This window comes from Watersipora subatra, chromosome 4 (assembly GCF_963576615.1).
Source record: "Watersipora subatra chromosome 4, tzWatSuba1.1, whole genome shotgun sequence".
Taxonomy (NCBI): Eukaryota; Metazoa; Bryozoa; class Gymnolaemata; order Cheilostomatida; family Watersiporidae; genus Watersipora; species Watersipora subatra.
The window spans coordinates 30,362,797-30,378,241 of NC_088711.1; the positions used below are offsets into that span (position 1 = coordinate 30,362,797).

At 37.0% G+C, this 15,445-nt stretch overlaps 1 protein-coding gene across 1 annotated transcript; it reads right to left on the minus strand.

The window, feature by feature from the left end:
- Positions 1 to 719: 719 nt before the first annotated feature.
- On the minus strand, positions 720 to 14,853 carry LOC137393377 (uncharacterized). Its single transcript, XM_068079907.1, has 8 exons — positions 14,826 to 14,853; positions 11,100 to 12,516; positions 9,193 to 9,356; positions 8,516 to 8,694; positions 7,146 to 7,267; positions 4,973 to 5,116; positions 1,805 to 2,000; positions 720 to 1,331 (listed from the first exon to the last, which is right to left on the minus strand). The coding sequence occupies exon 2, from the start codon at positions 12,482 to 12,484 to the stop codon at positions 11,567 to 11,569; it is 918 nt and encodes a 305-aa protein (XP_067936008.1). The 5' UTR covers positions 12,485 to 12,516; positions 14,826 to 14,853; the 3' UTR covers positions 720 to 1,331; positions 1,805 to 2,000; positions 4,973 to 5,116; positions 7,146 to 7,267; positions 8,516 to 8,694; positions 9,193 to 9,356; positions 11,100 to 11,566.
- Between the last annotated feature and the right edge of the window lie 592 nt (positions 14,854 to 15,445).

Here is a 15,445-nt window from a genome sequence, read left to right on the forward strand (position 1 = left end):
CAATGGAATAGTTTACTTGATTAATACATGACTCTTCCTACAGCCCAGACCCTTAGAACAAATATTTAGATATGGCTCCTCAAAGAACATATTTAAATACTTCAAGATTGAAAGGCTTGATACCGTCAATATTCTTATGACATCACAGACATCACAGACACAACAGATTGATTAGATTGGTATACATGTCACAATTGCAAATACACTGGGACTTGCAAACCTCATAGTTAGACAGTAACATTATTATCATTACATTGCATTATCATAACAATCATCATAGAGAGATCACTTAATACTTATATAACATGCATAGAGATAAAATTTGCTAGACCTGTAACACACATAGGCATACCAGTTGACAGACATAGTTTCAGGATTCATATGTCCAAGAGATCGAATCCATGATGACAACAGGTTAAACAACGTGTATTTCAGTTTTGTGTTGAAAAACTTATCCATGTGTTCAGCTGTGGAAGCAAAAATAGATGCATTGTGGAAAACAGAGAAGCGGACAACTGGAAAAGAGATGAAACAAGAAAAACAGTAAGTGAGATTAATCATGGGATGCAGTCACAAGCTTTGGCTTATTTTACACATTTTTAAGTCTACCTAACTGATTAAATCATGAAATAAGGAGTTGTTATCTCCTTATCAACAAAAGTCAGTAAATGATAGAAATGCATTCAAATGTTTCATTATCACACTAATAGAGACTCCACTCATTCTTTTTAATATATTATAATAGTGTTAATATATAACTCAAAAAATGTCTGTGAAAAAATAAATGAAGTAGAAAATTGAATAAAAGTCACATGTGAGGAGTTGTCTCTCCTTAAATACCATAACTCAAATAACTACTGCTTACTAACAAAAGATGGAAAAGTAAGCTACAAAAGTTGATCTTTAAAACAGACTATAAAAAGAAAACACCTCATTGCATGCTGTTGCTATGTCACAAAATAATAATAAATTCAATATCATTATAAAATATCTGATACTGAGCCACAAAAATTAACCAGCCATGCATTTCATTGTTCATATCACACTTCAAGTTGAAATACGAAAACCATCAACAGCATCATTGATAAGTATTTCCTGCCACACTATCTCCTTGGAGAGTTACACTGAATACAAGGGTATTACAGGGCCCGTGCATACCCGGAAAATGTTTAATGTGAAGAGTTAAGAAGCTACTATAGTGTAGCCTGATATCCTGCAGGACTTGTATATCACAATCTCCTTCACTCTCTAACAACAGCCGCATACCGTCTATGTACTCGGTATAAGCGGGCATGAGACAACCTCTCCTCAAATCTATCACATTTGCACATCTGTAACGAACAATGCATGTAGACTAATAAATAGTCCCAGTTGGTGAAAAGGTGAACAGGGAACAGTCGTCGTGAAAGTGTTAGTAGATGATATTACACCTGAATCTAGTTGACACAAGGAGGTGTCCGTAAGTGATATGATGGTTTAATCTAGTAGATACATGGAGCTGCAAGGAAGTGACATAAAATATGAGTGTAATTGACACAAAGAAATGTGATAAAGTGGCATGATATATATTCTAGAGGGCATATGGAGAGTAATAGAAACCGATTACGAGCGCAAATTTAAAAAGGTTTCATTAGTAGTTGTGGCGTAAACAAGAACTAGTATGACATGCCTATATAAAAGTAATTTTCAATACATGGCATTTCAATAATAGAAGGGAGATCTAACAAACATAAAATGTAAACAGTTACATAACATTAAGACTTCAAACTGCATTTCAAATTATCATATAGAAATAAACACATACCTGCAAGCCAAACCTGCAGGTACCCAAGCATTGCACCTCTACCCAAGCACCAAATGGCACGAAGCTGGATTGATGACTGATTCTACTTAGTGACTCATCACCAATACCGGAGAACCAAACTTTAGACATCTGATTTACCAGCCATTGTAAGTCGATTGTACCCCCGGCAGCAAAGAGAACTTGAGCCTGTCATTGACTAAAAACATTAAGAGAATTTCATCAAATGAGACAATGTTAAACAATACTAAGTGTAAAACAGTATTAATATTTCCAGTTATCGATAAAAGTGCACAATTAAACAATAAGTTCAAATCTGATTTTAGCTCTTATTTGAAACCAATGTAATTGAAGAGTGGATAATTAATATAGGGTTCTGGCAGATTCTTAGTTCAAGTTTTGATGTTAGCTCATTTGCTTCAACCAAATAATAAATCGCACTTTCATTTAAAATTTCAAGTTTACATTCGATTGTTATTCGTATCAAACATCGAATTATTTCCTTTAAGAAAGCCATCAATAGCCTTAATATTATTATTATTACTAGGACTCTCAGAGATTGTCAGGTGTAAAGCACAATTAAGCACAGAGAATAAGTATATATAATAATTCTAATACCCTAGAAGAGAAATAAATGGTGCAGTTGTTAATGTGTTAGACTTCCAAGGTGAAAGACACGAGTTATACGCCTGGTTCGTGCAATCCTTTTTCTCAACCTCCCACCACGGCTTCAGATGAAGATGGACGGACTCAACTCCTAGCATAGTAATAATGAGAAGCTGATTGCCTGGCAGTACACAGGCAATATAATAATTACCCAATAAATTTGAGTAGCTTACCTAGTAAACTAGTAACTACTAACTAGCTAAAGCCATGCGTGAAGCCAGCTTAATAATCATTACATAATGATCATGCGCGTTAGTATTTTCCCAAGCAGTGTGAGTATTTTAATCAATGTAAGGAATATGGTCAATTAGACACATAGTCTGGTAGATTACCACAGCAGTCCCCAACCTTTTTCTAACTGCGGACCGATGATCAACGCTTGACAATTTTACTGTGAACTGAGGGCTGAAATAATAATGCCCCGTTATTTCAACCCAACTACCCTTCCCCGTTAAAATATTAACAATAAATAAAATAATTATTGCTTACTCATTTTGCTAAGTGGGTTAAATTTTGGCGCGCTAGTGAGGAAAATAAGGCGACTTCAAAATAAAAAACTGCTCGATGTAGACCGGGACTATAATAGGAAGACTAACTACTCTATCTACAGTTGTTAGGATGAGAAAAAAATATTAAGTATGAATGCAAATAACCAAAAGAGTGAGGAGAACGTGTAGTAGACATTTTTGATGAGCCAATTAAAGATTATCAGCCACAAAATAATAAACAACTACTGCTCACAATTAATTATCTTTTGCAATTTCCATCTATACTTAGAATTGTCTTCCCCTACAGTCTGTGGAGGAAATAGAAAGACCCCCCTTTATTATCATCCCTGACTTGGACAATAAATAAAACAGAAATAACTAATTAATTCTTGTGCAGCCTAGTACCTATTGATTCAGAGACCGGTACCGGTCCGTGACCTAAGGGTTGGGAACCACTGGTTTAGAGCGGCTGTCTGCAGACCTAAAGGTTCCGAGTTCAAACCCAGTAGAAAGCGGATTTTTTGTACCTAAAACTTTATCGATATAACTGGACAGACAAACGACAGAATGACGACAGGCTTTGAGGTTTATATATATATATATTGATATATATATATATACATACATGTGTATATATATACATGTATATATATACATATATATATATATATATAGATTACTATCCATAATTATTATTGAATATTGTTAGCAAAAATTATGTCTTTTAGCATTGTTCTTCCTGTTACACTATCACAAGACAAGCATAGACTCAGACCTTATCCTGGGAAGAGAGGCAAGAGAGGATTGACTCAAGTATCCTTGGTATAGCCTGATCTATCCATGTTATCACACATACTTCTTCCGGTAAAATCTCTTTCATCAGGTTATGTGATTAAAATGTTAATAGCCAACTGGTAAGCAAAGGTCAAAAGGTTATCTGTTCTTGTCAGTTCTTGAAGCATCAAAAAACTATCTTATAAATTTAGAAGTAATTTAGTAAGTTATTTATAATAATATAAAAGCGACAATCTGTCATGCTTTTGAATAAGTTAGAATAGCTCTTACTCAATCTGATATCTCAAAACAACTGTAGCAATTGCTCTATTATCATACCATGCCAGTAGCTCACAAAGTTTACTAAATGCGCTATCTTTTCAGTGTTAATTTGTAATGTATCATACAAATGGCGGACATGCAGCTAACTAATTAAGCAATGAGTTGTCACACATAAAAGGATTCCAAAAGTGAAAATCATTTTTGGTAAATGAACTGCCAAAGTGAAAAGAGTTTTAAAATTGTTTGCTCGAATATAAATTATCCAAATATATTCATTAAAATAAATATTATAAATACATTATTAAATCATTTATAAACTATTTATAATGAATTTATTAAAAATAAATAACTGATAAATTTTACAATAATATAAAAAATCTTTATAAATTAGTTACAAATATTTTATATTTATAAATTATTAATAAATAAATAATGTATAAATATATAATTATTTTTTTATAATCAATATATAATATATAAATTATTTACAAACAAATAATTTATAAATGTTTAAAAATATTTTAATGAATTCATAATAAATATTATAAATTCATTAAAATTCATGAAATCCATTCAGTAAAAGCATTCCCACTATCTGTTCTATTTTCGTAACATTCCCAGCGCACATACAATGTGAATACAACGGTAGTTAGAAGATAGAGCCATTATAGTATTCATTAACTATACATGTATATTCTCCCATCAGACTCAAAGCCATATTATGTCAAATAAAATAGAATTGAGCATAAAATAAGTTGTTTTCTGCTGTAGCAGTTAGCTTTTCAACCATAGCTTCCGGCGTTATAAACTTAGGTTTGGTTGAAATCTGACTATCCTTTACAATCTTATAAGGCAGTCTAAACGCTACTATGATATCTTCCACAAGCTCTGACAAGCACTGTGGTATCACTCAAGGTACACTTGACAGGCACCAATACACAGCAATACACCATTAGCTTACCTCCTTGAGCAAACTGACAGCGTGTTTGTGTGTTCCAGGCTGGCAGCTACACAACATAACCAGTGCTAGACTCTCGACTTGGTGTATAGCCTGCTTCTGAACGTGCACGCTTTTTGGTTTCCCTTTAGAAGGAGACACCTCTCCCTACCAATCACATGTAAAATGAAACTAACCCACAACTCAGACTAGAACGCAATAGTTTACAAAACAGAAGTATCACAACATCTAAGGAGTTTACTCCAAGATTCACATAACATTTTGTAGAGGCAAACTTTCTTTTAACCCAAAGTAAAAAGATTGAGTTTTATCTATTTACATGTGGAAATTGACACAAATGAAACAGGGAAGCTGAAGCTCACATACTCGCTGACTCAGATGCCGGCATATTATTACTCATATCTTTAAGAGCAGCGAGCTATGCAGTGTATAGAAAAACCAAAACAAGGACAGAATGAGCGAAGTCTCTTAAAATGTTAAAACTTAGGTATTCATTTTATCAACTAAAACTCCCATTTTATTGGCTGAAAGTCACATTATCGTTGCTGAGACCAGAAGTGGCAGAATGTCAAATGAATGTAGCAGAAGACCAGAATGTCAAAGAGCTGAACTCAACAAGAAATTTTAACCATTTTTATTTTAAAAACTTGAACAACTGAAAAGTTAATTTTTTTAATTTGTCATGATGAGCAAAAATGCAGTTGTTACGAAGTCATTAGGCAAACTAAAGTTGTAAAACAGTGTGTTGCACGATGGAGACTCATGATAGAACCAGGTTACATGGCACATTAATTCATCTGCTTAGACCAGCAGGACAATAAGTGCATTGAATATTATTATAAACAACTACTTAATATATATTTGAACAATATTATTATAAACAATTATTTATATATTTGAATGTTATTATTGTAAACAATTATTTATATATTTGAACGTTATTATTGTAAACAATTACTTATATATTTGAATGTTATTATTGTAAATGTAGTCGATCGCAGGTGGCAAGATTGTAAGTCTTTAAAGATTATTAGATCATGATAGGCCTATAATACGATCATCTATAGCCTAAAATTTGCCTCCTCTCTACTCTACTCGCTACATGTACCAGCCCAAGTCACGTTACTCCAAAGGTATGTAAGTACCGTAAAAACCTTTTTCATTGGCCAAGTGTGCGAAGAGCCGCTTTCAAGAACTGCATTGCTTGGCCCTTTTTGTCAAATTACGTTGAAAAAGGTTTTAACAAGACACGCTTGTTCACAATATTATAGTGAACGGAAAAACTGAAACTGATTAGTGATAAAAAGTTAAAATTCAGGGAAATAATTGAAAATACATACTAAAACTTAGTTTTATGTGTGTGTTTAGTAAGCCCAATTTATTTAAAGTGAATTCAAATTTTATGTTATACGTACGTCTAGAAGATAAGAACTTCTTACCATACGTAATGCATTTGATTACATTATAATGTTGCATCTTATTGCTGATCATAACCGCTAAACACAATAAAAACATTTACTGTAGGTAACTATAGTTACTAAAGTTCACATATTGTTTTGTTACTTATTTTCAATATGCAAAAATCTTTTTATAAGATTTTGAGGATTTTCACTAGTGGATATTTGCATTGTATAATTACAATTGTTTCTATACTCCTACATACGAATTTTTCACCATACGACGCCAACCCTCAAACGGATCAACATAGTATCCTGAGGGGGAATGTACATGTAACAGCAAGAATTGTGCTTGATTTGGAACACAACTTCTGATAGCCTTATTAAAAAAAAACTTTCCTTGCATAAATCACCCACAAAATGCGTTTAGCAACTCATATCCCAAATTGGTCTTTCTGGATAACAAATAATTTTGCCCTTGTGTCAATTTCAAAGTTCATATGACACGTAATAGTTTTTCCAACAAGAACCATTCCCTCCGATGTACATAATTCAGAATTGTTTTGGTTACATGAGTGGTAACCTTGAAAAAATACCGTAGCACCGTGCAAAAATTTTAATTTCCTTGACTAACGGCCTCCTTATGACCAGCTATAGTGACTGAGGTAGCCATGACAGATCTGATAGTCTTTGATAACCAGCTATTGTAACTAAGGAAGCCAGAACAGATCTGATAGTGTTATTTGTTGAAATCTGCTGAGCTAGCAATAAAAACTAACCAGGCTTCCCTGGGGTCGCATTGAACATGAGATAAACCTTTTGCACGACCTTGTTGAGCAACTCCAAAAAGATAATCTGCTTTATGTGTGAGTGGTACTCCTCTACATCTATCATTGCTATCCTGCAAATGAGAGAAGTGTAGCACTTCTGCCCAAACTGCATGAATGGTACTTCAAGGAAATTGCAGCATAGCCAAGGCATAAGTGGCATAAATCAGGAAATAGCAGCATAGATCCGGTAATAGCGACATAGACCGAGAAATAACAAAAGCAGAGATAAGAAAAAAGGGCACAGCTTCACACCATAGCAACACTCTGCCTCGAAACAAAGTATGCAATGGGTAATGGATGCAAACGAGGGACATTAAAATCAAGTACGCTTGTAGACATGGTCGTGTATGGTTACACTTTAATTTGTTATAGAAAACGTGGATTTGCTCAAAAACTTGTTTCCAAATAAGTTTGTGAGCACAAGGCAAGTTTTGTGAGCACAAGGCAAGTTTTGTGTCCACAAACCGAAATGTAAGAATATGGTCTTGAACTAGTGACCCTTAAGAGAATATGACTAAACCACCAACCACTTGGAGAAGTTTCATACCTATAAGTCGACTAACATATCAGCTGACCATCTCAGGTTACAAAAAGTTGGATGCAATACTGGGACACAGGCTGAATTTATAGGCATCAAATGTTTTATCCTTAAACATCTGACTTGTAAGCTAATTGTGAAATATTTCTATTTTGCCAATTTATGTTCTTGAATCCATTATAATTTCTGACAGCTGACCTTGATTAAACTCAGTCACGAGGATAACTTTCTAGTAAGTGACACTGATGTTAACACACCGAATCATGTTACAGGTTAAGCCTACTCCTGATCTGTTAATAAATAAGACCGTAAAAACTATGTATTAATATAAAGGCTTGCTTCTTCCCAGTCAGTGGTAACAAATATTTTTTACACTTCTGTCATTTTAATATCGATTTGAGCAGTTTCGAGTGTGCTGCTATGGCCTCTGGCATAGAAATCATGTCTTTTTTAACAAAGCACCTGCGTCAATACACAATAAGCGAATATCCGTTGAATCACTAATCACACGGTAACTCAATGGGTGCACAACTCCAAATCTGCATCATCGGTATTCTAGGAACATAGCAAATGACATGGCAACGGTTCCAGTGCCGGAGAAGGCTAAATATACAAAGTTTATGTTGTGGAATTTTATGACATTTGACTTCAGAATAAAACTTGAATTAATGTAATTGGAGTTATCACACCTAAGTTATCACACCGGTCATGTGTTATTTGAAAACAACTGTTTTAAAACTATCTTGTGATGTCAATTCGGCATTGTCAGGTTGGCTGGTACCTTTGCAGTAGAGAACAGCGAGCTGACTTGTTGGATTTATCAGATCTTGTGGGAAGCTGAGCTTTTCACCAGTAGGTGTTACTGGTATGCAAGCGTGTGACCTCATTAAGGTTGATAACAGCTTGTCCCCGCTGTCAAGGGCATGCAGAAGCATAAGGTTCCGTATGTCCTCTGCTACTCTGAATCGAAGAAAAAATAACCATGTCATAAAAACCAATCATATGTCAACTAGTTTCAAAAGTATTCTCAACTTTAACCAGATGTGAAGCAATTAAACAGTTTTTTGTTTTTTTTCAGTAAATAATTTAGTGAGCATACTCAATGAATAATATGCAACAGATGCAATCTATGCTATCATATGAGTCGTGTCCTTTTGTCTGTCTGAAGCCACAATTAAAGGTTGGGAAAAATATCACATTGCGTAGGATTCGAATTTGCAACCTTCACTCCGCTACGGCGAAATAGATTAGATACCATAGAACCTTACAATAGATCAGATACCATCGAACCTTATAATATATCAGATATCATAGATTTTTACAATTGATCAGGTACCATAGAACCTTACAATAAAGAAAATACATAGCTTTCTATCAATGCGAGTCACTTTTTAATGTTTACACGCAAAATAAAAATTACCTTTAGTCAGGAAAAATGGAACAACTCTAGGAACGTACCTCAAGCTGAATCATTATTTCGCAATTCATGAATTTATACTCTTGCTGATCGGAACTGCCTGCAAAATTGTCACAATCTATCGGGTGGCGATAACTGTAGATGGTGCAGGTATAGAACTTGGCATGAAAGTTTAGGTATAACTGACATTCCTCCTCGGCGAGCACTAAAGAAAACAGGGAAATGTGACAGTTCCATAGTGCAACAGTGTATAGCGGCTCATCAGTTTACCACCTCAAAAAAATATAACAGATCTGTTGTGTTACTAACTACTAGTAAAAGAGGTTTTGTCACAGCAGTAAATAATATCAACTTGAACTGTATTTTTGTGCTACGCTAGGTAATTCTATGTGTAAACATAGAGTTACCTAGCGTAGCACAAAAAATGTATTAAAGTATAAATACCGCCGTCACTGTCTTTACCAATAAGATTTTACCATCATAGTTTTATTACTCTACTTCAACCTTCCAAATCTAATGGTTAGTTATCGATACAACATTTGCTGTACTCTAACTGTATGTAGGGCAAACCTGACATTAGCTCATTTACCATAGAACTTTGCAATTGATCAGGTACCATAGCACCTTACAATAGAGAAAATACATAGCTTTCTATCAATGCTAGTCACTTTTATATGTCGTTACTCGTTACTCACTTTACTCGTTAATGACATATAGCGTGTGTTTTGATTGCAATCGCGAGTGAGTTTGTCATAAAATGTTGGCTTGCCGAAAAAGACGAGGACTTCTGCAACCGTAACGTTTCAACTTTTGTTCGTTTCTACGCAACGAAATCCCCGTGTGGCAACAGTCTTAGCGTCTCAAGACGTTAAGTTGTTTTCTCAACAACTTAACGTCTTGAGACACTGCGAACGTTAAGTTGTTGAGAAATAGAATAGTTATCTTTTTGTTTAACAAAATATCACGTAAGCATCTTTTTCAAGTGAATTTTTAATTACAAATATTAGTTCTTTTAGCAAAATAACATAAAGAATTTACATAGCTGTTTATCGTAGTTTGTTCTTGTTAAGAATAAATGGTAACATGCTGTTGTGTGTGGTTGTGGAGAAATTATGTTTTGCATAACTAATCCAAATCCACACACAACATCAGTGTTAAATTTGCTTGTCATATTATTCTACCCTACAGGATGAAAATATTCGTTGGTCATAAACATTCGCGATTTTGTGAACAGTCAATCCGCGAATTATTAAATTCAGTGAATAATTAGTTCTATTTTTTAATCACAAGAGAGAATAACTACTGCATCAAATTGAAAATTAGTCGCTAGCCTAGTTTTTAATGTAAATACTAAACTTAATTGAGTTCCAAAACATTTTTAGAATCATTGCCTGAGCTTTGAGCTAACACCATTGGCAATGTATCACATCTATTTACAAAATTATTCGAGGTTGTCACAAGATATGCAGAATGGCGTCATCGCGAAAATAGCCCATAGGCAGAAGTACTAAACTTAGCCGAGTTCCAAAACCTCTTTAAAATTATCGCCAGGCTTCGAGCTTTATTGCCATTGCGTCAAACTTTATTATTGGCCATTATTCAAAGTTTTTACAAGTTACTTGGCATGACTTCAGCATAGCAAAAAAGCTCTCCTAGTCTTTCCACATTAGAATCAACTTCATCAATCTCTAATACCGAAGTCAAGGACGATCATGATTCTGATCTGGACATTATGGTATGTATTTGTTTTGCAGTGCAGATACGTTTTTCCGTTATCAACTGCATTAGTTAATTCTTTTGTTTAAAAACTGATCGCTTTCATCAAATACTTCAGCTATTGTTTTTGTACTTTCTTAACACTCGTTAATATTTTTTCTTTTTTGTGTTTACTGCAGATTGAGAATGAAACAACTTACTCCGATTACGAGTGTTAAATACGTGCACTCACCAAGAAATCCACAAGGGAAAAGCCTCGTCTGCTCTTTGTCCTATATATATATATCGCTGTAGTCGTCTACATGGCCGACTCCTATAGGTCCACGAACTTGTGGCGTGACCTCTCAATGCCGGGCTGGCATACATAACCTAAGGTCCTGCAATACGAATGGGCACGAGGCAGACACACGCATATACAACATGCCCTTTCTTTTCAAGTTGGTTAGACAGGCGCAATGCCGTACACAACCAACCAGCACAAAAACCTGAACACATTTAAGGAAGATGCGTTGCAGATAAAAGGAACGTACCTTTGATTTGCGCATGTTCCATTGAGAGGTATCGGAACTCTTCCTTAAACACAACCTGGTTCTCCCGGTTCAGGAATCTTCACCGAAATTATCGGCGTCCATCAGGTCTTCATTGGCGACCTCATCGAAACGCATCATCGCCTGGAAACTGGTACTTACGGTTCAGGAGTTAACTTCCTCCCTCAGCCTCAGTGTCCATAATCGGATCTCCCTGATCCTCCTCACTTGTAGTGTCACTGCCAGAACCTGTAGAATTAGCCTCGCCGAAGCTTGGCCCCTTAGGCAGTGCATGAAGCAAAGCCTCCATACTCTCACTTTCGTGAGAGTCTCTGTGAACCGGCTCCCTGTCCAGTTCACTACCACTGGCAGTCACAGGTATCTCCTGCTCCTTCTGCACAGTGTCCACCTCCGTCTCAATAACCTCTACCTCTATAGCCTCAACCTCATCGAACAAATCCTTATGTGCTCTAGGGTCCGAGTCATTGGTTTCATTGGCGTCACTGATGTTGCCATCAGTGCCACTCTCTGTCTTACTGCCTCCGAGAACCTCGGTTGCAGCAGCCCTACTAGTTGGCGCGTCCTGACGCTTGCCCGTGTTGCCACTTGCACTCGCCGGTTTGCCTCTAGTGCTCTTACCTCCGATCGCAGAGCCTGATACCTTCTGGGTAAGCTCGTGTAAGCTAGCCAAGGCATCGTACATCTGACGATCTGCCGCTACCTGTCGACGAAGGTCGTCTTCCTCCTCCTCTAGCTTAGCTATAGCTCTGTTGAAGGCAGCCAAGGCCTCCGCTTTCCTCATGTTGATGTCAGCCCGCTTGGCATCAACTTCTTCCTGGGACATAAAATCAGATCTTATGTTATCCAGGAACGACTGAACTTTATCGACCACAGGTCGCCTTACCTTGGAATTACCTGCCGCAGCCGCGTAGCTGGTGCCACGGTTGGCTACCTTAGGCTTAGGCGCTGCCAAGGCCTCGTCAGAGCTGGTGTTGGCTCTCTCGTCAGAGCCAATCTTTGTTCTCCTTTCCTCCGGCAGTTTCCTTCCCTTTCGGGTGAAGGAAGCCCCTCCAGATGGACACTGAGTCATCAGGTGTCCCACCTCACCACAGTAACTGCAGACTGAAACCGTGCACTCCTTTGACCAGTGCCCCTTACCACCACACTTCCTACAATAGTTGCTAGGGCAATCAATTGCATAGTGATCCCTGGAACAACCACAAAACCAGCAAAACAATCTACCATCATTGCCATATATCTGTCTGGCCTTTCCCTTAGACTTCTTAGTCTCCTTGCCGACTTGGTCGGTACTCCTAGCTGGTCGGCTTTTGTGGCCATCCGCTCCGTTCCTGTCTCCAGGCCACTCCCCGTCTCCGGGTCCTCCTCCACCAGAGGCAACAGACATCAGCACCGATATATATAACTCAGTAAAGTATCTGAAAACGTAGTATACAAGCATAAGCGTTATGGAACATAGTCGGGATAACGACTGCTTATTTGGATTGGTTAAATCCACACACATTCTGATTTTACCACCAAATTTTGCCTCACCTCTCGATGTGATGGAAAACATACCAGGCGTAACATCCAAGCCTTCAAACGCCTTGGGAAATTTCTGAATAGGATCGAAATTATCCGTACACATACCATTAATGACAGCGAGTAAATTAAGATTTTTAAGTTCTGTCATTCCTAAAAGGTTGCATCTAGAACCTTCCAACACATATACAGGAGCATCGGTAGTACGATATGAGCTCTCTATATTTACTCTACTGAATCCAAGAACTTTTAGACTTGAGCCATCAGCACCATTAAGGTGTTGATCTGACTCTTTCAAACTTAAACCAAGTTCACTTGATGTCTGAACAGTCAAAGTAGAAACATCAGCACCTGTATCAAATGTGAAATCAACTTCACTACCATTTACCTTCAAGGTCCTTACTATTTTATTATCTAGTCATTTAGGACCTGCAGATGAAAACCTTACACTTCTACTTGGGAAGTGGGAACGTGTACTATGGCTATCTCTTTTATCAGGGCTTTTGCCCCTACTCTGGTCACTTTCCCTACTACTACTTCTGTTGTAGCGGTGTCTATATTCACCTTTCCGAGTATTCTCGGCGCCCTCTTTCTTACAGTCAATACTAGTATGACCTTTCCTATTGCATATAAAACATCTAGCTGCAGGGCAACTACGTAGCCTATGATCTCTACTACCACAGTTGTAGCATTCATCATCACTCTTAGGTGAGTGTCCATCCTTAGACTTAACACGCCAATCGCGGTTATATCTATCAACGCTAGAGTCTCTTGAAGACCTGCTAGAGTCTCTATACCTGCTCCTACGATCATATCTAGGAGATTCGTAACCTGAATTCCTACTCCATTTTCTAGAGTATTTATTTTTAGACCCTTCATCATAATAACTTTTACGTTGCCTTTGTGAAATTCTGTTAATTTCACCATTTTCGCAAGCACTTGAATCAGAACTTGAATAGCGACTGGCTCCTCTTACTTTAGATTTATTTCTAGGAGCTTTTGTCGAAATTTCCGAAACACTAAGTTCGCTAGTTTTATATCTAGCGCTTTCCAATATGGCGTCAGATTCTCGCGCGAGTTTTCTGGCCCTCAAAGTATCCGTTAGAATTTTCCAATTCAACTCCGTTTGTTGCATTAGTTGCCTACGTAAAGAACCTTCTCGCAAGCCATTAACAGCTATTGCAAGAGCAAATTCTTTCCTTACATCATCATTACCACCAAAATTAACATTTCTACTGAGTTTTTCAACTCGTAGTAAATAATCGCTTTCCTTTTCACAAGCCGTTTGTGAAATAGTAACAAATTTCATCGTTTTAACGTAAACCGTTTCATCAGTACCATAAATAGTAACTAAATGAGCCATTGCCTCATCGTAGGTAGAGTTTTCACCAAACATATCAAAACCAACAGAGCTTAGAGCATCTCTACCATCACTACCTATTGCGTGTAATAACGCAAGAAGTTTCGTACGGCCACTATATTTATAGTTGCCGTCTTGATCGTTGCCCAATCTCATGCTAACCATTTCTCCGACAATTTTAAAACTGTCAAACCATCTTTTCCAAGAACCGTGAACGTCACCACTATCCAATTTTAACGAAGGAAACTCATTAAAATTAAACGCCATAATTGACACGTAACACGACACGAACACTACACCAGTGTTAAAAGCACCACCAAGTTTATCACCACTAACTAAGCACCACTGCACCGTAAACACAATATTTCACTAAACACCACAACACGGTAAACACAGAAACCACACACGAAACACTTACCACGAGGTATAGAACCTGTAAAACACTGAACACAATGATCACAACACAAATCACTTTTAACAACCACGCATCGGCGATCCTGCCGACTGCGCCATGTTAAATACGTGCACTCACCAAGAAATCCACAAGGGAAAAGCCTCGTCTGCTCTTTGTCCTATATATATATATATCGCTGTAGTCGTCTACATGGCCGACTCCTATAGGTCCACGAACTTGTGGCGTGACCTCTCAATGCCGGGCTGGCAGACATAACCTAAGGTCCTGCAATACGAATGGGCACGAGGCAGACACACGCATATACAACAACGAGAACTAGAGACAAGTAGTAATATTCATTAAGACAGGAATATCGGCAGAGAGGCAACCAGTCAACCTAGACCCCTTCATCGACAACAACTCCTTGATATCGCTGTGGCAAACATGATTAAATTATACATTTTATTGCATGTATAGATATATTATAATTTATTACAAACTTTGATGTACAAATAAAATATATTAAATACAAATAAAATTTTACAAACGATGAATGGAGTAAATAAACAGTTTAGTCTATATGGCGGTTGTCTAGCAATAAAATTAAACTGGTCCTCTTGATATGTGAATACTAGTGTGTAATGGTGCTTTCTGACTAGTTATTTTACTAATAGCAGATCTGTCGCTGTCAATGTTTTGGGTAGGTGTTGAAGGCGATTCTCTCGCTACTACATGGCTGGTAAGGAAGTTATCATCAG